The sequence below is a fragment of the Taudactylus pleione genome, unplaced genomic scaffold, assembly GCF_031769625.1.
Source record: "Taudactylus pleione unplaced genomic scaffold, aTauple2 ptg001017l, whole genome shotgun sequence".
Classification (NCBI taxonomy): Eukaryota; Metazoa; Chordata; class Amphibia; order Anura; family Myobatrachidae; genus Taudactylus; species Taudactylus pleione.
In genome coordinates, this window is record NW_028285418.1 from 960,347 (window position 1) to 986,813 (window position 26,467).

At 47.4% G+C, this 26,467-nt stretch overlaps 1 protein-coding gene across 4 annotated transcripts in view; it reads left to right on the forward strand.

Moving 5' to 3' along the window:
• The window catches only part of SATB2 (SATB homeobox 2), a 240,736-nt gene that overhangs the window by 163,950 nt on the left and 50,319 nt on the right, over nucleotides 1-26,467 (forward strand). For all 4 annotated transcript variants that reach the window (XM_088461112.1, XM_088461114.1, XM_088461113.1 and 1 more), the window contains one exon: nucleotides 9,172-9,369. In XM_088461112.1, the coding sequence (XP_088317238.1) occupies nucleotides 9,172-9,369 (198 nt within the window). The remainder of the gene's footprint in view (nucleotides 1-9,171; nucleotides 9,370-26,467) is intronic.

Consider the following 26,467-nt stretch of genomic DNA (forward strand, 5'->3'; position numbering starts at 1 on the left):
TCAAGTCCGGTCGCAAGCGCTGAGCGCTCGCAACCGGGTCGATGGTGGCCCACAGCCGGCTCCGTCGTGCGCATGCGCGAGACCCGGCTAGCGACGGACAATCCGTCGCTCCGGGTCTCGCACCAAAAGGGGCGGGCTGTCGATGTTGAGTGACAGCTCGTCCCCTTTGGTGGGCGGGCTGGGGGGGGTGGCTGCCCTAACGGAGGCGTTCCCATGAGAAAGCCTACCGTTTGCGGGCGGCCCCACTGACATCACAAGTGATGTCAGTGGGAGAGCTTCCGGCTCTGTTGGAGCCGAAAGCTCTCTGGGGCTTGCGGCCACGAGACCCTACCACAAGGGTCTCGTCGCAAGCCCGATGGTCGCGATGGTCTTGACCATCGCAACCATCATCATGGCCGCTCGCATTAGCTGTGGGTGGTCACCTACAGCTATGCGAGCAGCCAGGAGGCCGCTCCAAAAAAAAAAAAGGCCGGCCCTGATTCAGAGCGAGCGGCTCGGAATCAGGCCCTTAGTGCCACCACCAGGCCCTTAGTGCCACCACCAGGCCCTTAGTGCCACCACCAGGCCCTTAGTGCCACCACCAGGCCCTTAGTGCCACCACCAGGCCCTTAGTGCCACCACCATTGCAATACACACAAACATTTATAAAAGTAATAGATGGGTATTAAAATTATTAGTGGCTTCTTTGTTCTTCCTTTTTGAAGCCAGTTTGCTCAGGTTATCTTCATAATTTATCCTTCAGAGACAAAGACATGTTGCAGGATTCTGTACTGTTATTTGGCTGTGAGTAGGACTAAACTGAGGCAGGGTGCTCTCACCAGAGGCCCCGGCTTCACTGGGTATGCAGGCCATGATTCTGTTTGGAGAGGGTACAGCAGAGCCGTAACTAGACTTTTTGGTGCCCTGTGCCAGAAAGGGCATTGGCGCCCCCCTCATTTTTCAAAGGGACATAATGCACCCAAAAAAGGGCCATGGCTTCACGGGGAAGGGCCAGGGAAGAGATAGGAGAGGCCAGGAGATGCTGGGGATGAAATAAGAGGAAGTTACAAGCAAGAATGATAATAAACAGAAGTTTGACAGGCCCAAACAGCGCCCCCTGAGCTGTGGTGCCCTGTGCGATGGCATCGGCCGCACTACCCTAGCTACGGCCATGGGCTATAGCATTCCAAAATGGTCTCCTCTGTGAGGGACAGAGTGGGAGCAGCGCAGCTTAGTAGGAGAGAGACTGAACACGAAGGTTCCAGACAAAGTATCCTACCTAGTGGCACTCATACCAAGGGTTGCCTACGCCAGAGCCTGGACTACAACATACTGTACATCCATGTTATGATAATCAGCTCGTACATTAACATGTTGTATTGAAATTTGTCAGAAGTGTATTTATTTATGCATTCCGCTGTATACCAGACTTCATTATCCGTAACCAGCCACTGTGGAACTATAAATTCTAGCATGCCATAACAGCCAGTGCCATAGACTAAAGGATGTTTGAGCATACTGGGACTTATAGTTCTAAAATATCTGGAATGCTGCGGATTGCCTATCTCAGCCCTAGATTAGCATTATACATGAGCATGAATCAAAGTCGTAATCTTTATTTTTATTATTGTATATTTATCCATGGAGTCATAGGTCCTCCATAATTATCACCCATACTAAATATCCTGTTGTCAGTTTTATCCCTTTGAACGGCACTGCACAATACTTGGGGCGCCTATTAAATAAAAGATAATAATATAATAATAATTATATACTATTATTATTATTATTATTATTATTATTATTATCCTTTATTTATATGGCACCACAAGTGTTCCGCAGCGCTTTACATAGTACATAAAACTAATAAGTGAACAAGAAACTAGTAACTTACAGTACATTACAGTGCAGGACAAGGACACGATTTATATACATTGCTGCAATAACGATTATAGCACTCACAATAAGCAGCCGGGAGTTGGCAGTCACGTGTTAGGTGCCCTTATGGGGAGTAAAGCTGCATATACACACACAACGATTTAGTAAATGAACGATTTTAGTAAATGAACGAAAATCGTTTACTAAAATCGTTCATTTACTAAATGTAATGAACGATTTTTTTGAACTACGAACGATTTTTGCATATTCCCTTACTGAAAATCATTGAGTTGATCAGTCTGACTGAACTACAAACTACAAACGTGAACGCGCATGAACGATAATCGTTCATCGTTTTAACTCAGAAGGTGAACGATTTTTTCAACGATTGAATGATAAACGATATCGTTATCGATAATCGTTCAAAAAAATCGTTGTGTGTGTATGCACCTAAAGGAGTAGAAGAAAATGTAAAGAGAAGCACATGAGGGAAGAGGTCCCTGCTCGTGAGAGCTTACATTCTAAAGAATTAGACCTCAGCAAAGGAGGCGTGTGCATGCTTTTATCTATAAGTGTGTGTTGAGGCAATCAACTTTCACTTTTACAAGTCACAGGCCTGGCACATTGTTAACTCCAGATAAACATGATTAAATATATATATATATGTTTTTTTAATTTTAAAAGTTTCATTTAGCACCAATATCTGCCAGAGCCGGCCTGCAAACATTTGGACTCGGAGGCATGTCAGAATCTGCCTCATTTCAAGCAATAAGCGTATGTGTTCTACTTGTCCCATTCAGCACCGCAAAGTTGCATTAGTGTACGACGAGCTCTGTGTGGCACTTGTGTGGTTGTGTTCTCCCCTTTGAAGGCTCCAAAAAAAAAAAAAAACACTTCACGAAAAATAAATAATAAAAAATCTTTCATCCTCTCCCTCACCCAGAATAGAGCAGGTCTGTGCAAATGTGGCCTTTCTCTTGTAAAAACAAGGCAGTCTTGTGTTACAGATTACCCGATAAATCCCCAGTGCCTTCACAGTTCACTGCCTACAGCTGCTGCAGATGGGCAGGAACTCTCCCTGTCTCTTCTCTGTGCTGTGCAGCCGGCAGTGGAAGGAGAAAATGGAATGATCAGGCTATTAACATTGGTGCCGTGAGGAAGACGAGACACAATACGAACAGCTGGTGTTTCTGCCTTGGCCGATATAGCGAAGATAATCAAATCTTGCCTTTCCCCCCCCCCCTATTTATTTATGTTTAGGGAGAGAGGTGGGGGTGGAGGATGGGAGTACAGGAGGGCATAGACGTTTATTTATTGACTCTTTATTAACAGTTATTTATATAGCGCAGACATATTCCGCAGCGCTTTACGGAGAGAGAGTTTCAGTCATTCGCGTCACCCACTGCCCCAGAGGAGCTTGCACTCCATGGGCCTGATTCAGAGCCGCTCGTAAGCGGCCGCTCGTTCGCTCCGAGCGATGTTTGCCCAACTGCGCATGCGTACGGATCGTAATATGCATGCGCGAACCAGTCAGTGCGGCCGAAATTCATGTGCTCGCAAAATAGCGAATGCCTGATAATTTGAGTGACAGGATGAGGCGTATGTGGGTGGTAACAGGGGAAGGTGCTTGAAAACGGGGAGTGGAGATCCGAACGCAGGCGTGCTTAAAGGTAAAAACGGGCGTTTTATGGGTGTGCATAATTAATACAGCAGCGTCATTGACCACGTCACTGGGTTATTTTATAACCAGAACTGCTCGCAAAATTGTGGTATCAAAAACCAACCCCAAGAATAGCGAGCAGTTCATACGCTGGTAGATGTACTCGATTAATCTAATAAATAGCGGCCAGGGGGCGTAGTTTCCCAAAAAACGACCGCAAGTTATGTTCGCTCGTTCAGATCTACAGGCGTGAACAGACCGCAAACAGCGAACGGTTAATTTGAATAGCCACCCCTATTTTCTGGACGAGCGAGCGCTAATTGCGTCCGGCTCTGAATCAGGCCCTATATTCCCTATCACATGGATACACAATTAATTTATTGTCAGAGGCCAATTAAGCTACCAGTGTGTTTTTGGAGTTTGGGAGGAACCCGAAGCACCTTCAGGAAGTTATGCAAACACAGGGAGAACATACAAACTCACCCTATCTTAAATGAACCTACTAATATTAATGCACTTTATCCTATAGCTACTATGTACAGTACGCAGAGACAGTTCGTAGACATGTATCGTCTTGTGCTAAATGTCTGGGTCCCCTGCAAAGCTCAGAGCTGCAGCCGTGTAACAGGTATGCAGTATCAGTGCAGGAATGTGCTACTATTTTCATAACTCGGCCTTAATGTAACTTTGGCGTGTTGAGTGAAGAGTGTCGCTGAAAATGGAACAAAAACTGCAATCTGGCATGGCAGAGATCCAAAAATACTGTGTTACCTCCAGCCGGCCACTGGTCTCAGGGCCGGATTCAGCAAGGAACGCACGCTAGCAGACGCACGCACCCGTAGGCTGCGAAAATATGGTAATTAATGCATACGCACGTAGACCGCAGCAAAAGATGCAGACTGTATTAAGCCGCCCATCTCCCTTTACTCACAGCCTGATCAGCACGCAAGATAGCATAAATATCGGTAACATCGAGAACCATCGGACCCATATGCACAATAGTGGTTGACCTGACCTGCCGCAGGATTTTGGCCGCTTCCTGCAGGCTTCGAGTCGTCTGGCTGCGTATGCCGCCGCACTGCCTTAATTATGCACGCCCCTATAACGGCGTTATAACGCCTGCGTTCGACTGACCACCCAACGTCACCACCCACAAACGGCACTTCCTGTCAATCATTATCGGAAGGGTCTACGTACACACTGCGTGTGGTCTGCGTTCCTTAACCCGGTCGCACTGGCTGGTTCGCGCACACGCATTGCAATGCATACGCATGCATAGAGCAAAAACATCGGCCAAGTGCGTGCGGTCTCTCCTTTGCGTCCCTTGCTGAATCAGGCCCTCAGAATGAGCTTTCATATAATTCTGTGGTGTTTTATTGGGGATGATTCTGAGTCACAGGCCGCTGCGACCACGTTGGCGTCTGTTGACGCTCGCGTCTGCGACTTTATGCTAATGCTAGTATCAGCCTTTCCCCCGGTGTACAGCCGTGTGTCTGAATGTGCTTGGACTGAGCAGCCCATTTTGTGCGCCTTTATACGCAACAATCCCGCTTGGTGCGGCTTTAGGAGAAACCATGGGTTGCATCCATCAAAACTTGCACCTGCCCCATGCTGGGTGCAGAATCTCAGAGTATGGCCTCCTATGTAAACGGTTATGTGACACACCCATGACACACCCCTAACACACCCATAGGACAGTGCATCGTCATGCGGCCACATAGGCACCTCCCATTTACCTCCCTATTCATTTCTGGGACTGTGTGTCTCAATTACTACAGTTAGACGCATGCGCAGTTGAAAAACATCGGCAATTGGCATGATAACTGGGGCAGCACAGATGGTGTAATGGTTAGCGTTACTGCCTCACAGCACTGAGGTCACGGGTTCGATTCCCACTATGGCCCTAACTGTGTGGAGTTTGTATATTCTCCCTGTGCTTGCGTGGGTTTCCTCCGGTTTCCTCCCACACTCCAAAAATATACTGGTAGGTTAATTGGCTCCCCATAAAATTGACCAGTGTGTACGTGTGTGAACATGTGGTAGGGATTATAGATTGTAAGCTCCACTGGGGCAGGGACTGATGTGAATGGCCAAATATTCGCTGTAAAGCGCTGCGGAATATGTGTGCGCTATATAAATAACTGGTAGTAATAAATAAATAATTGTGTCCGAGTCAGAATTTGGCTCTTCGGCTCTTTCTGCTTAATTTTAAAGTGTAAATTAAGGATCAGATTGTGTTTGAGATCTGTTTTGTCTTTTGTAAAATTATTTGGTGCGCAGTTGATTCTTAAGCTGTTCAGTTGGTGATTGTCAATTTAGTTCAACTGTCTAATTTGTAAGTATCTATAAAATTATTCAAAATATTTAAAAAAGTTGTTGTTTTTACCTGATATTCATATAGCGCACACATAATCTGCAGCACTTTACAGAGAACATTTGGCCACATACAAACTCCACACAGATAGGGCCATGGTGGGAATTTATCCCAAGATCTCAGTACTGTGAGGCAGCAAGTTAGCCATTGCGCCACCATTTTGAAATAGACATAAAAAGAATAAATAAACATAACACATTTTACAAAATAGGTCAGCAGCACCATACCAAAAGGCCCATCCTCAAAACTCAACACACCCTGCCTATAAATCAAACTTAAATGGAACAACCCTAGTTTAGTAGTGTGTAATAAACATGTAATTGTTTAAATATCCTGGCGATTTCCCCTTAAATGAATACAGTCATATGAGTGTAAGTTAGAGATGTGTCCTCATACAGGATCTATACGCCATACGGCACGAGACGCCTGGCACACGCTGGGCTGCGACTTTAACCGCAGAGGGATTGGTGTTACAGGTTGAGTCTCCCATATCCAAAATGCTTGGGACCAGGGGTATTTTGGATAAAGGAATTTTCCGTATTTTGGAATATTTGCATAAAATAATGAAATATCTTGGGAATGGGACCCAAATCTAAACACAGAACGCATTTATGTGTTATATACACCTTATACACATAGCCTGAAGGTCATTTTATACTATATTTTTAATAATTTTGTGCATCAAAAAAAGTTAGTGTACATACATGAAATTCATTTATGTTTCATATACACCCTATACACACAGCCTGAAGGTTTTTTTATACTATATTTTTAATAATTTGTGCTTTAAACAAAGTTTGTGTACATTGAACCATCAGAAAGCAAAGGTTTCACTTACTCAGTCATGCTAAAAATATTCCGTATTTCGGAATATTCCGTATTTCAGAATATTCCGTATTTTGGAATATTTGGATATGGGAGACTCAACCTGTACACACAAATTCGCAGATGAAGCACAACGGAACTTGATGTGAAAAAGAGCCGCAGCCGCTCACGTTGGATCCCTCCTGCACGCATTACTTATCCAAGCTGCTTCCAAGGACACAGCATCGGATAATCTGCGATACCCTTGGGTCACGCAAGCCGGCCGCCGCAAATACAACAAAGAGGCCAGGAAATCTATGTCAACCGACGGATATCCTGGCCTCTTCCCTTCCACCACAACGGTGGTGACACTCCTCCGTTTTGGGAAACGGAGGTCGTCACCACCCCCTTCCCGCCTACACAGCCTGCTGCCGCTCTGCATGTGAAAACTCAGGACCCCAACTTCACATGCGCAGTACGGGACCGGCGCCTGCGTAGATTCCCGACCATCGGGACTGCACTGCTTAATAAGGCCGTGCGTGCGCTAGCAATGCAGTTTTGTTGCTTTCTGTTGTTTTATGTATGCGAAGAAGACGCACGATTTGAGCGAAAAAGACGATCGGCGCTGTTGAGCCACTCGTGACTTGTACACTGCGGGAGGTTATTTAGCGCCGACTGGAGCCAGTGTATAACAGGACACATCTGTATTGTGTACTGAGAACATGACTTTTTAGAACATGACCTCACCAGTGGTAAACATAAAAATGTTATTTGAAAGGAAACATTGCCAATTTTATGGTGGGGACTGTGAAAATGAATGATGCGTTTTTTTCGGGAACAATAACTTCCTTATGAGAACATTTCCAGAACTGGGAGACAAAATGGACATTAGCAATCTCCTGAGTATGCTATCTCCCTAGGTGTTTGGGTGCTGATCACATCAAACGTCTCTACTCTTCGGATGCTGCTGAAATAATTTATCATTATATTGTGACTGTGGGGTGACCTAGAGCTCCTTGGAATGAAGTGGATTTTTTAATTTTCTGTAAAACAGATCCCTGTAAACCTGTAATTTTTATAACAAAGCCTTATCTCCCAGTCATCTCATAAAGCTATGTTATCCAGATGATCAGTTTTGAGATGTGTACTGTACATTAAAATTCCTTACATGGTCACGTCAGTTGTTATCAGCATAAATACGCTATAATACATTTCTGAAACGTTTAAGTAGAAACAGAACAGCTAATGGGAAGTTATTGGGTTTATTGTTAAAGTGAGAACGATAATTGTCAAAATGAATCAATAGAATAATTTCTTAAGGTAGGTGAGAGGCCGTACTGTGAGCACCTACAGACACCTATAGACCTGTGCCTTATGTTTCTAATTCAATTTCTTATGACTTATAAATAATGGACTTTGGGGTTCGCTGACACACCACAGATACCGTTATAATTCCTTCCATTAGCGTCCAGTATAAAAGTGCAGATGGTGCAAGAATTGTACATGTTTTGCGTCCTCTATTACGTTTTAACACAGATCTCTCAGTCCTGTGCCTGGAGGCAAACTCTTCCGTTCCCCCTGGGTAGATCTCGTCCTGCGTACACACACACAACACCCCCTTGCTAGATCTTTTCCTGCGCGCACCCCTCCATCGCTAAATTTCCTCCAGCGAGAAGCTTCCCCTCCCACACGTCCTTTCTGCCTGATACAGTTAGCGTCAGCACCCTAGACTGTAGGCTCTTCCCCATCTTGGTAACCCATATGGCTTCCGTTGTGGGTTCTGCTATTCTGCACCGGAGCTCCCCCCTCCCCCATCTGGTGCCATGTCGAATTCTTCCGTTGTCTCCGGCAGTTACGCCACTGTTCCCAGTGGAAAGATAGGTGGGGAGCCTTGATATAGAGGTAATATATTATTTGGATCAAAAAGATCAGATAGAAACCAGTAGAATGAAACCCCTCTGTTTGGTGCTTGTGTAAGGTCATTGGCCAACTCCTAATTATAGTGAGGAAGGACCTGTAGCCAATTTTCATGGTAATCTGATCGCATAGCGTTTAGCCAATCAGATAAATGCCAAGTGGCCCTTTACGTTTGCAGCTAAGCTCACAGAGCCAGCTGCTTTGCATCTTGAGTGGTCAAGACTCCAGTTGGCGGGAACAGTTGCGGCTCCAGAAGTGGGACTGCAGCACAGTTCAAATTTCAAATAGGGGAGCCACACCAACTGCCACTCCAAACACTGTCAAACATAGATGGCTGGGACTAACTGGCAGTTGGTGTGGCTGCCCTATTTGAATTTTGGACTGCGCTGCAGCCCCACCCCTGGAGCCGCCACAGGTGGGGACTGTGATTGGGTAGTGTCATTCTTCCGTGGGAGGAATACAAGCTTTCCGTACAGTCTCAGAGGCTTTCTTCCTTCCTCTTCTGAAGCTTTGTAACATCTCTCACCTGGAAATGTTCTAACTTCTCTCTCTGCTGCAGGGCTGGCTCTGTGAGCTCCTCCGCTGGAAGGAAAATCCGAGCCCAGAGAACCGTACCCTATGGGAGAACCTGTGCACAATCCGGCGTTTCCTGGGACTCCCCCAGCACGAGCGAGATGCTGTTTACGAGGAAGAGTCCAGGCATCACCATAGCGAGAGGCTACAACATGTGGTACAGCTCAACCCTGAACCTGTGCAGGTAAGACACACTTAGCACATTGCTGACTGCGGAACACTGAGGAACGGAAGTATGGCGGTGACAGGAGATGGTGTAGCGATATTTCATATGGTATCTGGTCATTAGGTCTACAGTAAAAAGGTAGACAATTTTTAGGTAGACAATACTAGTTAGACAGGCAATAGGTCGACAGGATCTGAAGGTCGACACACTAAAGGTTGACTAGTAAGAAGGTGGACAGGGTCATTAGGTCGACACACACATGGTTGACACCAAAATTATACATCTTCCCCTGTATGATCGCTGGAAAAGGAACCATTGCTATTCCTGGTCACAATGATATAGACAGGGATATTAATGTGGCGAAGTCACACATCAAATAATAAATCAACGTTTCCAGAATTATAGTTACAATTGATTGGGGTATGCGCTAAGTCAGTGCTGATATGAGTGCGCGGGTTGAATAAGTGATGAAGGAATAGAGCTAATGTGATTATTGCATCCTGTTCATTTATTGTTTGATAATGAATAATATTTCAGTTTATTGTGGATAATAATAGGTATTAATAGAAAAATGTCAGTGCCATTATTAAAGGGACTGCAACCTCAGTGATCATACAGGGAAATGCTCCTGACCGCGTCTCCCAATGACGTCGTACCCCGCACACAGCGATGTGATCGCAGGCGCGCTGCCACGTCCCAAGCTAATGTATTGTAACGCATATCAGTAGGACTGACAGGAGACGTCTGGGAGGTCAAAAAGGGATTCTGGGTAAAACAAGGCAAACATTGGAAGTGTATGAATTAGAGAGCTTTACAAGCCGCCATTGCCAACACCAACAAGGAAACTAGTTATGTAACAAGCGTATGTTTATACACTCATCCTTCCTTTTATGTAATGAGCAAATGCAACGGGGAAATTAAGACTATAGAGCTATTGTCCCATCAAGATTCAAAAAGAAGACAGACATTCAAGTAAAAAAGAAAGGAACCAGTAAGGACAGGGAATGACTTTCCTGGGCCGATTTCAAATATAAACTTGTTGTTTTAGTTGTAAAACACTATAAAGCACTTGTGAGTTTACACTTTTATAGTGCAAGGAGCCAGGTGAAGAGGGACAGAAATGAAATAAATGGTTTTACAGGGCTCCGATCACGTGTCTGCGCTGGAGCTAGGCAGTGACATCAGCAATCTGCGTTTTATGGGCCCGATTCAGAGTTTCACGCCATTACGTTGTTTATGCAATTGAATGATTATCGCTGGTCTGCACATACCCCCCAGCCACAATGCACACGCGCAGCGATTGAATTGCGATTACGGTTGCAGCGGGGATTAATTTGCAAGTGATTGACAGAAAGCAAACATTTTCTGGGGGGGGGTAAAGGGGAGTGACTGTAAAAACCGAGGCATGTTCCAGCTTTTTCCGGGGCTAGTTTCGGGCTGTGTCTGTGATCCAGTACGCAGGTACCATAGCTCCGGGGGTCTTAGTTGTGGAGGCAATGCTGTGCAACTATAGACTATAGAGATGATGTTTGCATGCGCTGCATCCGATGCTGTGTACTGTATGTGTACGCAGTTGGCGACTCAGTACAAATTCCGGCCGCTGTTCGATTAGCATATTTTAGCAAATCCTCAGCTGCGAAAATCATCAGTTTTTTGAATTGTGAATGGATATCTTTAAAACTATCTAGTTACTAAGCAGTGTTAGGAGACAAAGTGAAAGGAGATAATGTACCAGCCAATCAGCTCCCAACTGTCATTTTTCAAACACAGCCTGTGAGATGGCAGATAGGAGCTGATTGGCTGGCACCTTATCACATTTCACTTTGAGCCCCATTTATCAAGGATCGCTTTTGCAATGCGATCAGGGCATGCCAGTAACGCCCCTGATCTCATTGCAAAATGCGATCCTATCGGCTGGATGTATTTTCCGGGACATGCAGGGAGACGGGCTCCGAAAGGAGCCCTTCCCTGCGATGGCTCCGGAGGGCAGTCGGGGCTGCTGCGCATGCGCAGTCCCGCGGACTGCACATGAGCGGCTCTCATTGCCAGCGGAGGGATCCATGAGATCTCTCCGCCGGCTGATATGCGGTAAGTTGCCATAGACTACAGCGGCTGACGCTATCTTCAGATGGCGTTAGCTGCTGGGGCCAATATCAGGAATACTTCGCATTCCCGATATTGATACATTTGGCAGCATCGCATCCCCCATAGAAACCTATGGGGGAGGCGGCTGCCGGCGGCAATGGAGGGATCGCAGCAGGTATCGGAGATACCCCTCCTTCATACATTCGGGGGATACTTAGCATTTGAGGTAAACCCCCGAAAACGTGTGTTTTTGGGGATTTTACCTCAGATATTGAATGATAAATGGGCCCCCTTGTCTCTTAACACTGCTTAGTAAATAGACCTCTTAGACTGTTAGGGTACTTAGGGACCTTGTTGGAGAACCACTGGTGTAATATAACAAAACACTGGGCATTATACTGTATAGCAGGATACTTCCTGCGTACTTGAATAAATTAATTGATGCCTGTCTGAATAAGACAGTTACAACGGGTTATACTTCAAAAGCTTATCTGGGTTCCAACCCTCTGGGAAAATCTAGAACAGTAATACCCCCTTTTACACCGCGGCTAAAACCTGGGTTATTGCCGGGGGCTTAACCCGCTTTGCTGCTAGGTGTCAAAGGAACATGGGTCGGATTCACAGGTTGAGTGACCCAGAATTCTAGATACAATTGCTTGGGGTATATGCTAAATCAGTGCTGATATGAATGCGTGGGTTGCATAAGTGATGAAACAACAGAGCTAATGTGATTATGTTATGGCCCGCTTGCTATAATACAGCAGCGAAAGGGTTAATTCCCTATGAGGACGGTAGATTGCAGCAGGTCAGCAGCCTGATCTACAGATAACTCACACAGTGCTCCGCAGAGACATGCTCTGCAATTACTTCAGAGCCCTTACCTGCCTCCAATCTCATAAACTTCCCACAGGGGACCTGCTTCTCCCCTCTCTGCTATACTTTACGTATGGCCTTATTGCCTGTACGGATGCGTCTCTGCTCAAGTACATGAAGGATACAAGCAATAAGGGGAGAATTTCACTATCGAGATATCAGAGGCATTTAACCTGTTCCGTGGCAGTCAATTCTGCGGTGCTGGCCTATCAGAGAGACCGACTACCATTCCATCCATACATCGCTGCAGGCACGGCAATGGATTATAGCCAGGTTCTAATATTCCGTCTACATCTGTAATTTTTTTTCATTTGTTCGTTAGAGGTTGTGAACTTAACATTGTCAAACAAATCTCGTGAAACATCGTTCTGTGTTCTTCTTGATGAACAAGTTTTTTTTTTTTTCCCTTTCTCTGTTTTTTTTTTTCCTTTCTTTGTTTTCTTTCAATCAGACACGTCCCTGAGCAGGAATCCTTGACATACCTGTATATTTACATTAAGAGCTATTAAAGAGAAATCAGGGGATTGTTTCTTGCTGCACCTTAATGCTGACAAGATAACGTCAATTCTTTTTCTTTTCTGCCGTGTGTAAAGTGCACAGTGACCCCAAATTCGCTGGGTGCTGCATTGTAGATACATTACATGGCTTCCTGTTTGATCATCGTCGTTAGCACAGATAATTGTGTATTACGATCAGAAATAAACAGGCTTATTGAAATATAATTGGGTCCCGGAGCAATGTAATGAAGGGCCTCCACTTCAATAGGCTCCATCAGTAAAATTGTACCCTTACTCCTAAGTCTGATGATCACACAGCAACATTCAGGGGTCTATTTACTAAGCTGTGTTAGGAGTAGAGATGAGCGGTTTGGATTCTGTGGAATCCGAACCGCTCCGAACATTGGGGATCCGAGTCCACCCGAACCCTGTTCGGGTGTTCACCGCCTGACTCGGATCCCCGTTCGGGGCCGAACGGCGGCCGCCTGATGTCGGATTCTCACTAGAGAATCCGACATCAGGTCCGATAGCGCTCTGCCCTACACAGACACAGACACACAGCCGCCAGCGGCAGCTGTGTGTTTGTTACAGCAGCCAATGAGAGTCACACAGACTCTCATTGGCTGCTGCACGGAGGGAGCCGGCTGGAGCTCACACATGAGCTCCGTCTTCCGGCTCCCTCCTCAGCGTGTGACAGAGCGGACGGCGCGGGAGCGGGGATACAGGTAAGTTTTTATTTTTTATTTGTGCAAGGGCCGGGGGCACTACTGGGGGGGGTCTGCTACTGGGGGGGGCTATACTACTGGGGGGGCCATACTACAGAGGGGCCTGCTACTGGGGGGGGCTATACTACTGGGGGGGGTCTGCACTACTGGGGGGGTCTGCTACTGGGGGGGGCTATACTACTGGGGGGGTCTGCACTACTGGGGGGGGTCTGCTACTGGGGGGGGCTATACTACTGGGGGGGCCATACTACAGAGGGGCCTGCTACTGGGGGGGGCTATACTACTGGGGGGGGTCTGTACTACTGGGGGGGGTCTGCCACTGGGGGGGGCTATACTACTGGGGGGGGCCATACTACAGAGGGGCCTGCTACTGGGGGGGGCTATACTACTGGGGGGGGTCTGCTACTGGGGGGGCCATACTACTGAGGGGCCTGCTACTGGGGGGGGGGCATACTACTGGGGGGGCTTACTACTACTGGGGGTGGGGGCTGCTACTGGGGCAGCCTACTACAGGGGGGGCCATACTACAGGGGGGGCCCATACTACAGGGGGGGCTACTACTGGGGCAGCCTACTACTGGGGGAGGCCTGCTACTGGGGCAGCCTACTACTGGGGGGGGCATACTACTAGGGGGGCCATACTACTGGGGGGGCATACTACTGGGTGGCATGCTAATGGGGGGCATACTACTGGGAGGGCCTGCTAATGGGGGGCATACTACTGGGTGGCATGCTAATGGGGGGCATACTACTGGGGGGGCCTGCTAATGGGGGGCATACTACTGGGGGGCATTCTACTGGGGGCACTGCATAGTGGACCCTACTACTAAGGGGACTGCATAGGGGGCACCACTGCTGGGGGACATTGTGTAAGGGACACCGCTACTGTGGGCATTGTGTAAAAGGGTCACTACTGTGGGCATTGTGTAAAAGGGGCACTACTGTGTGTCGTAACATAAATAAGAGACACTACTTTATGGTGTAATGTGAATCAGGCCCTATGTGCGGTGTAATGCTAATAAGATTGTGCACTGTGACTCCTAGGGCCGTAGCACACTTTGTAAACAAGTACTGTGACTCTGCTGGCCGTACCCCACTGGGTGGGTGCACTACTTTTCATTTCTGCCACTGCTGTGTGGCAATGTGTCATAGATGTGCTTTATACTGTGGTGTCTGTGTCGTTGTGCCGCTGCTTTGTCGCTTAGTAACCAGTCAGCTCACTGCAACCTTTGGCCAATAATGTTGAAAACAATATTATAAGCTGTGATATGGTCTAAATTGACTGGAAATTAATGTTATTGAGGTTAATAATACTCTAGGAAGAAAAAAAAGACCAATTTATGTGATTTTAGCTTTTTTTGTCAATTTTTGTAAAAAAATCCAAATCCAAATCCAAAGCCAGTCACCGCAGTTTGGCAAATCCAAATCCAAAGCCGGACGACGAATTAGAACCAAATCCAAATCCAAATCCGGCAAAAATGGTCCGGCGCACATCCCTAGTTAGGAGATAGAGTGAACGGTGATAAGGTACCAGCCAATCGGCTCCTAATTCCCATGTCACAGGCTGTGTTTGAAAAATGACAGTTAGGAGCTGATTGGCTGGTACCTTATCACCGTTCACTTTATCTCCTAACACAGCTTAGTAAATAGACCTCTCAGTACTGCGACACAACGTGACACAGGTGCCTCGATTGTATAAACAAATGAACATATCAGTCAGTAAGTGCGGGCAAATGTTTTTTTTCAGGGCTTCTGGCCCCTGATACTGATGGGCCCCACAACAGTCATACAGGCTGTCAGGGCCGGCTCTAGGGGTGTTCGGCCAGTGTGGCCGAACAGGGGCGCCACTCATAGAGGGCGCACCCCTCCCCAACATCCTGGCCCGCTGGTGGTCAAATCAGAAGGTTGGGGACCCCCAGACCCCGGATTCTGAATGGATGCTGCGTGCATGCGCGCGGCATCCATTCAGTGACGGGAGAGGGCTAGGGGAAGCCCAGCTAGTGAGGTTTTCCCCCAGCCTGACGTTGTATGAAGGTGCCATGCGGGCACGCCTCCAAATAACGTCTCATAGGAGGCGTGGTCTATGGTAATTAGGCCACACCCTCATTGTTGGCCGCACGTGGCTGCGCCGTGCGCTATGTAGGGGCGCCCTAGAGAGAGCCGACACAGGGTGCTCGGACCCCTGGAGCCGGCCCTGCAAGCTGTTATGTATCTAATATGTCACTCTTTACAATGTGACCCTTTGCAATCTGCACGAGGACCATAGCAAGCTCCTAATCTAGTCTGACATAAGGAGCAGATGCATGACGCATCGCCGTTTGTATACAATGCATCTCACCTCTCATCAAATACCTGCCGGCGTAACGTTTCCAGTGCGACCTTACACATTGGCGTATGTACTTGCTTTGCCATAGCGTTTTGCAGAACACTACTGTTCCTGAATTTTCATATGTAAAAAAAGCGTATCAAATATGTTTGCTTTTTGTATGTATTTTTACTAGTGTTTTATTTGTATATTTTCTACTAAAATGAACGCAGGTAAGATGACTGTGGGTATGAGGTGTGCAATTCCCCAACTCTACGGTCCCACCCTGCTCCCTTTCCTTAGACCAGAGGGGCTGAAGAGATTGTTTATCTTGTGATTGCATAAAAAAGGTCTCAGTATCTCTTGTTCCTGTGACTGGGGAGTGGGGGCACGTGCGGCCATTGTATCTTCTGTGAAACTATTTACACCAGTGAAAATACCCCCAACAGTTTATGTTTTGAGGATATATGTATATGGAAGCAGGTAGGACTATGGGCTTCATTCAGAGACGGCCGTACGGTCTACGACCGCACGGCCGCCTCGATGTTTGTCCAGTGCGCATGAGACAGCGCCGGTCGTAGCGGGTCTCTTTCCAAAGGGGGCGAGCTGTCGATGTTGACTGACAGCTCGCCCCGTTTGGAAGGCGGGCCAGGGGGGTGGCAGCCCAAACGGAGGCGTTCCCATAGGAACGCCTGCCGTTTGGGGGAGGCCCCACTGACATCACTAGTGATGTCAGTGGAGAGCTTCCGGCTCTGACAGAGCCAGAAGCTCTCCGGGGCTTACGACAAGTGAGACCCTACCCTAGGGTCACGTCGTAAGCCCCGATGGTCGCGATGGTCTATGACCATCGCGACCATCACCCTAGCGGTCATTAGAGCTGTGGGTGTAAACCCACAGCCTAACGACCGAAACAGAGGTGGCCGGTCAGGATGCAAGCGGGCGCCCAGTTTCTAAGCGACCGCTTGCATCCTCCAACCGCCTCTAGCGGCAATACGCTCGTTCCGAGCGATGTTCGCACATCTGCGTATGCGTACGGTTTTTAGTACGCATGCGCGAACCAGTTAGGGCGGCCGAAAATCGTTTGTACGCTATATAGCGAGTGCCTGCTATTTTGAGTGACAGAATGAGGCGTATGTGGGTGGTAACAGGGGAAGGTGCTTGAAAACGGGGGAGTGGAATTCGAACGCAGGCGTGCTTAAAAGTCAAAACGGGCGTTTTAAGGGAGTGCATAATTAATACAGCAGCGTCATTGACCACGTCACTTGGTTTTTTTTAACTCAGAACTGCTCGCAAAATAGCGGTTGAAAAAACCAACCACAAGAATAGCGAGCAGTTCATACGCTGTATGATGTACTCGATTAATCTAATAAATAGCGGACATGACGTATGGTGCGATCGGCCAGGGGGCGTTTTTATCAAATAAACGAGCGTATGTTTTGCTCGCTCGTTCGACTTAGAGGTGTGAACAGACTGCAATGTGCGAACGGATCATTTGAATAGCCACCCCTTGTTTTTGAACGAACGACCGCAAATAGCGAACGGCTCTGAATGAGGGCCTATGTCACCTGTGCATATTTAGAGAAGTCCTCAAAACATGAGCTGCTGGGGAGGGGGGTGCGTGAGGACTGGCATTTGAAACACTGATTTAGCGCATACAGTATATTCCATTTAACCCTCTGTATGGTCATTTGGTTAAATATTCCAGCAAGGTTACTCTGTGTCTTTCATGCATATGTTGAGCACAGACACTGAACTTTTCTTTGCCTGGCAGTTACGTGGATTGTGTATGGATTCCGCATTTGATTGTTTAGTGTTTTATGCAACGTTACATAACAACAATATGATCATTTGTACAATTTATATTCAAAGACTCAATTAGGTTACGTATATCATATTATTTTCCACTTGGCTTCCGTCTCTTCTACAGCGTTTATCGCAACTAGCAGTAGAGAATACGGCTTTTTCATGTTTAGCCAATAATAATTTTTTAGAGCTTCTAGTGCGCTAATGGATAATTCTCAAGTTTTAGGCGTAGCCATCGTCCCTGAACTTGGCTATGTTATTATTCTGTTAATGTTGGCTTCCGTATAGTCAGATTTATGCTTTTGGTGCTATTCTCTCCTCAGTACCTCAGTTGTGGCTCCACATTCTCAGTGTGAATGTTTTTAGAGATAATGGAGAATTAAAACAAAGGGTTAAAGATTGTAAGCTTGCAGTGAGGGCCCTATTAACTCTTTGTTTGTCTGTATTCAGTCGGGATGCCGATGGTCTAAATGCCAATCGTCAGCATCCCAACTGTCTAATCCCGGCAAGGGTCTAATGACAGGCGTCGAAATCCCGATACCTGTCATTTTACCTATGCCGGGAGCCCAACGCCCCGCATCCTGATCAAAGGTAAGCCGGGCGCGGACAGCCGCAGGGGGGGAGGGTTAGATTAGGGGCTCCCAGGGGGGACTTAGGGTTAGGTACCCCCCTGGGAGGGACAGGCTAGGGGAAGGGGAAGGTTAGGGTTAGGCACCCCCGGGGGGAGGTTAGGGTTAGGCACCCCCCGGGAGACTTAGGTTTAGGCTGCGGGGAAGGTGGGGTTAGGTTTAGGCACTTAGAGGGGTGTTAGGGTTAGGCACTTGGGGGGGAGGTTAGGGTTAGGCACCCCTAAGGGAGGGTTAGGGTTAGGGGGGTTAGGTTAGTTTACATGCTTACCTTAGCTGCTGTCGGGATCTTCACTGGTGCCAGTCTACCGGCGTCGGGATTTGAACCGATCTCGTTATTACCCAGGGGGGGAGATGCATCAAAATTTCGAGAGAGACAAAGTGGAGAAGTTGCCTGTAACAACCAATCAGATGTGTCCTCATACATCTAGCCTCCTTGCATGTTAAACAGCCCTTCTAGTTGCGCCTTGCCGTGGCGTGACTCGGTAGCGCCAAGTGTCTTTTCCTGCAGCTTTTTACCTTGAAATGCGTCTCATTCACACAAAACTGCAGATAGGACGCACAAGCAGCTTCTGTTGATTCAAATGATATGCGGCATACCTATATTCTGTGTGTGACTGCAGGTGTATCTGTATGCAAAACGCTACGTTACAGTGTTACAGCCATTGACAATGTAACGTAGCATTTCGCATGCAGATACACCCGCAGTCACACACAGAATATATATATGGCGCATGTCATTTTAACCAGCAGAAGCTGCTTGTGCTGCCTATCCGCCTTGCTGTGCGAATAAGACACATTTCAAGGTAAAAGATTGCACGAAAAGACGCCCGGCACTACTGAGTCACTATGTGTGGGGTGACTTGTAGCGCACGGAGGATAAATGTCTGTGAGCACATCTGTATCTGTCATTTTATAGACTGTGCTATATAAATGACATAGGGCCTGATTCAGAGCTGGACGCTCTGACCAGAGCGCTCGCTCTGAATCAGGGCCCTCCTCCATGAAAATGGAGCGGACTCCTGGCCGCTCGTATAGCTGTGGGTGACCACCCACAGCATATGCGAGCGGCCAAAAAGATGGTCGCGATGGTCTTGACCATCGCGACCATCGGACTTGCGACGGAGACCCTGCGGTAGGGTCTCCCTGCCACAAGCCCTGGAGTGATTTTGGCTCTATCAGAGCCAAAATCACTCCCACTGACATCACTAGTGATGTCAGTGGGGCTGGCTTCAGACAGTAGGCGTTCCCATGGGAACGCCTCCGTCTGGCAGGCACGCCCCCGGCACGCCCACCAAAGAGGGCGTGCTGTCAATCAACATCGACAGCACGCCCCCTTTGGTGCGAGACCCGGAGCGATGGAAAGCCCGTCGCTCCCCGGGTCTCGCACATGCGCACGACGGAGCTCCCTCCGTCGTGCTCATGCGCAGTGGGGAACATCGACCCGCTTGCGAGCGTACTGCTGCTCGCGAGCGGGTCTGAATGACCCCCATAGGCTGATTGGTTGGTTTGACTTTTTCTCTCTCCAAGGTTTGATAAATCTCCCCTACAGTCTCATTTTATTACTGTTTTAGTCCCAATTGTAAAGCACAATGGAATATGCTAATAATATAAATAATAAAAATATTTGCTCCCTCCGTCGTGCGCATGCGCAGTGGGGACCATCGACGCACTTGCGAGCGTACTGCCGCTCGCGAGTGGGTCTGAATGACCCCCATATTCTGCAGCACTTTACAGAGACTTTTCTTTACAAGCCGCAATTCTCGGCATGTTTAAAAAATCGGCAGCGATTGTAATAGCAAAACACGTGTCTTGCATATAAAATCATTTCCTCTTTAAATTAAAGTTTAAACACTCTTTTAAATGATACACAATGTTTGTTTTGCAAGAATAGAATATTTGTAGGCAGTTTACAATATTGTTAGTGCTTTTATAGTAGGCTATATTTGACTTATTGGTGGCTTCTTGCTGACTTAAGGTGCTTATCCACTAGCAGACTGTGAAACGACTGCACGATTACAACATTGTAATCGTGCAGTCGTTTCCTAGTCTGTGCTGTGCCCTCACTGAACGTTCAGTCATTCAGTGTAGGCACATCCATCATTTCTGAACATGGGCAATCTGTCGTTATCGGCAGATTGACCAGCATGTTCAGGCGATGATTGATGTCGAAAACGACCAGCGGGAGCGCGCATCGCTGTTCGTTTCCGACATTGATTTGCACGATTTGTGCCCGATTACTGAGTGATTCGCTCAGTTATGTCGCGTAGTGGATACGCGGCATTATTGCTTTCAATCTTTCCAACTCTATTTTATAGAATTTTTTTCTTTATAAGTGATTTGCTCTCTTCATATCTATCTGACATTGTGCTCTGGTTTTCTTATTATAAACACATCTTATTTAAATAACACTATGTTCTGCCTACCATATGCAACTGATTAATCTATAGTGTATATTATCATATTTACCTACTGTGCATTGAGTTAAATAGGGCCCGATTCAGCACGGATTGTGAGTGCTAAGGCGCAGGCAGTCGGATGATTTTTGCGATCTGCGCATGTGTAAAAGACGCAGTGTGCGTGCGCGAACCAGGGGCGGCGATCAGGAAAGCAATCGCAGGCAGTACGCAGACCCAGTACTCAGTGATTGACAGGAAGTGCTGTTTGTGGGTGGTGACGGAGGGTGGTCGTGCGAATGCAGGCGTGTCAGTGCGTTTGAACGCCATTGCAGGGGCGTGCATAAATTATCCACAGTGATCCCATACGCAGCCTGAATACTCACTGCGTTCAGGAAGTTTAGCAATTCCTGCGGGAGGGTCAGATCAACCACTGTTCTGCGTCTTGGTTCGATGGTTCTCGATTGTACCGATGTTTTCGCAATCTCGCACATAATTACGGTTGTGAGTGAAGGTAAGGGGGCATCTTTATGAAGTGCTGGGCGTCTTCATATTATGGCGTGGTGGCAGTGCGTAAGCATTCATTAGCATATTCTCGCAGCGGCCGGGTGCGTGCAATTGCAGACTTCCGATGCGTGCGGAATCAGGCCCTGAATTCACAAAGGAACCATCTGATTTGATCCCCTACGTGCATGGGCAGCGGTTGGCAAATCAAAACTGACTGTGTAGGTGCAGGACAAGGATTATTTCCCCTAACAATCTACCTACCTACAAGGCGTTACATCAATGTCATGTCTTTATCTAGACTATTATGTGAGAGGAACAATAGACTTATTCTTTATTTCATTCTGTTCTTTCCTAGTTTCTTTTTTATATGGAAAGCACACGCATTATGACACTTTCCACTAACATTACTAAATGCAAACATGAAAAGAATATCCAGTGGATGGGTTGGGTACGGGATGCCGGCGGGATCTGGCACTCAGAATCCTAATGTCGGCATGCCAACGGGTGAGGATACCGACGGCTATCATTCAGTATCCTAACCCTTCCCCTCTCCCTAACCCTCCCTCCCCAGAGCCAAACCTAACCCCCCTTCCCTAGTGCCTAAACCTAACCTCCCCCTCCCGCATCCTAACCCTAACCCTCCCCCTTAGTGCCTAACCCTCCCCCTTAGTGCCTAACCCTAACCCTCCCCCTTAGTGCCTAACCCTAACCCTCCCCCTTAGTGCCTAACCATCCCCATTAGTGCCTAACCCTAACCCTCCCCCTTAGTGCCTAACCCTCCCCATTAGTGCATAACCCTCCCCCTTAGTGCCTAACCCTTACCCTCCCCCTTAGTGCCTAACCCTAACCCCCCTTCCCTAGTGCCTAAACCAAGCTCCCCCCTCCCGCATCCTAAACCTAACCCTCCCCCTAGTGCCTAAAATCCTCCAAATTCCGAACCACATGAAGATCAGGACTGTGACTCATATCTGTCCAGATTCAGGTGGACTCGGATTTCTGGAGAACCGAACGGCACATCTCTAATTTATTATCTGTGTATGGCGCAAACAAGGGTCGCCGACACACTGTCCATAATGGATAGCGTACAACAAACAACCAAAGTACATTAGACAAATACTAATTTGCAGATGGACATAATAATAACACGGCATAATTTTCTTATGTGAACGTGTTTAGCCGAGAATGTCAGAAAGTCGTTCTTGTTCATAAGGCGCGTTTCCCTTTAAGAACGGGGATGCTGTAAAGACAGACAGGGCATCTAATGACAGATTGCTCTCAGTTCATAAATGTGCAGAGCTGATCAGGTGAGGGTGCAGAGCCAGAGGTGCTGTGAGGCTGTGCTGATAAGAGAGATATCATATCATGGCCCAGCACACACCCTCAGCCATCTTCTGTCATAAGCTGCCAATCAGGGCTCCGAAATAGGTTAATGACTGCGGAATGCGCGGAATGTGACAGCACCTGCATATTCTGTATTGTTTGCTGTAACCTTCCCCCCCCCCTGCACAGGCGTTACACACATCCAGCTGTCCTGTAACCAGGAAGTCACGATGTTCGTGTGCTGGAGCATATTACTGCTACATCCTATAGGGACTGATCCACCTATAGCAATCTGTGAGATGTGTGCGACTTTGTGCAGCTTCTGTTAGACACTAAGGGGCCCGTTTATCAAGGATCGCTTTTGCAATGCGATCAGGGCATGCCAATAAAACCCCTGATCGCAGTGCAAAAAGCGACCCTATCGCCCGGATGTATCCCTGCGATGTTTCCGGAGAGCTGCCGACCAGTGCAGGGGGTGGTGTGCATGCGCAGTCCCTCCGCCGGCATATAGTGCACGGTGTAGACCATAGGCTACAGCGGATAACGTCATCTTCAGGTGGCGTTAGCTGCGGGGGGGGCCTATATCTGGAATGCATCGCATTCCGGATATTGGTAAATTTGGCACCATCGCTATTGAAACCTATGGGGGAGGCGGCTGTCAGCGGTAGTGGATGTGGTCCCTCCTTAATACATCTGGGGGATACTTAGTATTTGAGGTAAACCCACAAAAACGGGTGTTTTCGGGGATTTTACCTCAAATACATTTTGATAAATGGGCCCCTTAGGGGTATATTTACTAAAGTGAGAGTTTCTAGAAGTGGAGATGTTGCCCATAGCAACCAATCAGATTCTACTTAACATTTATCTAGCACCTTCTAGAAGATGAAAGCTAGAAAACCCATTACTTCATCAAAGCCTCCCAGCTCTCATCCTGACCCACTGCTCCACGCACCTCTCTCACTGTCTCTACTCTATGTCACCCCTGTCCGTCTGCCCCCCCCCCCATTAGACTGTAAGCTCTCACAACCAGGAGCCTTTTCCCAAATGTGCTTTTCCTTCCCTCACTTCTACCATCATCTTATCCCCCAAGCCTTGAGTTCTGCCGTCCTGCTGCTTATTTGAGTAATATGACTTCTGATGAAGCCATGTTTAAACACCACGTCCATGTCCTGCAATGTTCTGTACTGTAAGTCACTTTCGTTTGTGTTTTTGTTCATAGTGTTTCTGTTTATGTACTCTGTAAGGCACTGCAGACCCCTTGTCGCACCATATACGTAAAGGGCGATAATAATAATAATAATAATTACATACCTCCCGAAACGGGGGTGGGGCTTCGTGTAAAGAGGGCTGAGCCATGATAAGCCCGGGGCTGGCGCCTCGGGGCACCCCCTGCTGGCGTCACTATGGGGGCATTCCCAGCACTCTCCTAGTGAGTAGATGCCATGCGCACGGCATCTATTCTACCTCTAGTTGCAGTTTGTGCTCCCCCCAACTCCACCCTCCCAACGCGGGACACTGCGGTCCGCGGGTGGGACAGCAGGAAAGTCCCAGAAAAACTGGACTGTCCCACCGAATGCGGGACAGTTGGGAGGTATGTAATGATAATAATAGTCCTACTGATTGTGAGTACAGAAGCAGAGACTACACTGACCACGACTTCCAGTTCCAGATTCTACAAGACAAATAAATAAATTCTATTAAAAACAAAAAAAGTAAAAAAAAGCAACAACTTTATTTTAATGATAAAGTATTTTTTTCCTCCTCTGTCTAATGCCATCTACTGGTTATATCAGTGTACCTGGCGACCACAGGCTGAGAAGGATGTGAGCTGGGTAACACACTGTGCTGACGGATCCGCCGACGGGCGAATCCACCAACACAGCGACCGAGCAGGCAATTATACAAATTTACCGATCAGCGCGCGATGTGTGTTCAATGACATCACAACTGAGCAGGCATTTCAATTTGACCGCCCAGTTGAGATGTCAGTCACCGGTAGTCCCTGCAGCAAGTGTATGGGGGGACACCTGACCACCCATACACACATCCAGACGCGCCGATATGTCTGCAGATATATTGTCCATCTGCCGTGCTGCAGAGCAGATGCGATATGTCTGTGGGGGACGTCGTTCACAGACATATCGGCTGACACACCAAACCGATACATCAGTCGTTCGACTGACCAGCCGATCCAGTGTGTACCCAGTTTAAGACTCCAGGGGGCCCTAGACAGTTTACTGGTTTGGGTTCCTGTCCCTCCTTCTGTTTGTCAAAATACCAAACATAAAAATGGGTTATGGCAGTCCGGGTCTCTCAGTGCTCATTGGACCCTAGGCGGGAGACTAGGTTGCCTAGTGGATAATCCGGCTATGGCCATAGGTAGATATGTCCCTTTGAATCCTATACAAGCCAGTAAAAATTCAGCATATTATACTGAAATGCAGCCTTTACTGACACAATGAGATCTCCGTCAGCTTTCTGAACCAAGCCACGATATACCTAGCACACATTATTGAGATTGTAAAAACACCATAAAGAAATGTGTCTATCGATTGAAAGTTTCACTGTCCATTTGCTGAGTCGATCCTCTGCCGACCGTCCCATCATACAGTAATACCTGCTTATTTATTATCCAGACTGAGTCTTCCCTGGCTACTCATGTAAGGATGTACCAGCCTTTTCCCCAGCCCACAGTAGCTTAGAAGTTATACTGCTCCAACTCCCCATCCAGTCGCCTCTCTGTTCACGGTGACATGTTAAATTGTAACGCAAGGCTGCGTCTGAGGCTGTCAGCAAGTTTTTAAAAAGTGTGGATGAAATATTTATTGTGGCCGCGGAGCGCAGAGAGGGTGACTGGAGATACAGCCAGCTGGTAAGAGACGCCGGCAACACTCTAGAGAGCCGCAGTGTGATCGCAGGCAGGAGGCGCACGCTAACAAAATGTGGCAACTTAGCCATCCGGTAGCCAGGAGACCAGGGATAGCTTTGCATGCTTTAAAAAATAAAAAAAAAATGAAATCCATTTATGTGGAACGACGCGAATCCTTTCACTTTGCAAACACTGAGCCGATACTACGGATAACTGTGACCGAGTCTGCATAGAGCTGTCTGCATGCGCTTCTTACCAGACGTAGTCTGAAAATGTTGCTGCTATTTCATTTCAAAATAAATAATAATAATATTTTATGAATGGAACTTTGGGGGAGATGTACTAAGCTTTGGAGGGTGATACAATGGAGAGAGATAAAGTACCAGCCAATCAGCTCCTCACTGTCACTTTACAAGCTGTGTTTGAAAGATGACAGTTACGTAGGAGCTGATTGGTTGGTACTTTATCTCGCTCCACTTTATCACTCTCCAAGGCTTGGTACATCTCCCCCTTTGTGAACTCCGATAATAGTTTGTGAAGCTGCAGCCAGCACTGACTAGTTGTAATATACAGAGTAAAGGGCCTGATTCAGAGCCGGACGCAATTAGCGCTCGCTCGGCCAGAAAATAGGGGTGGCTATTCGAATCAACCGTTCGCTCTTTGCGTCTGTTCACGCCTCTAGGTCTGAACGAGCGAACAAAACTTGCGGTCGTTTTTTGAAAAAAGACGCCCCCTGGCCGCTCGCATCCTACGTCATGTCCGCTATTTATTAGATTAATCGAGTACATTGACCAGGGTATGAACTGCTCGCTATTCTTGGGGTTGGTTTTTGCTACCACAATCTTGCGAGCAGTTCTGGCTATAAAATAACCCAGTGACGTGGTCAATGAAGCTCCTGTATTAATTATGCACACCCATAAAACGCCCGTTTTGACCTTTAAGCACGCCTGCGTTCGGATCTCCACTCCCCGTTTTCAAGCACCTTCCCCCGTTACCACCCACAAACGCCTACTCCTGTCACTCAAATTATCAGGCATTCGCTATTTTGCGAGCACATGAATTTCGACCGCACTGACTGGTCCGTACGCATGCGCAGTTGGGCAAACATCAC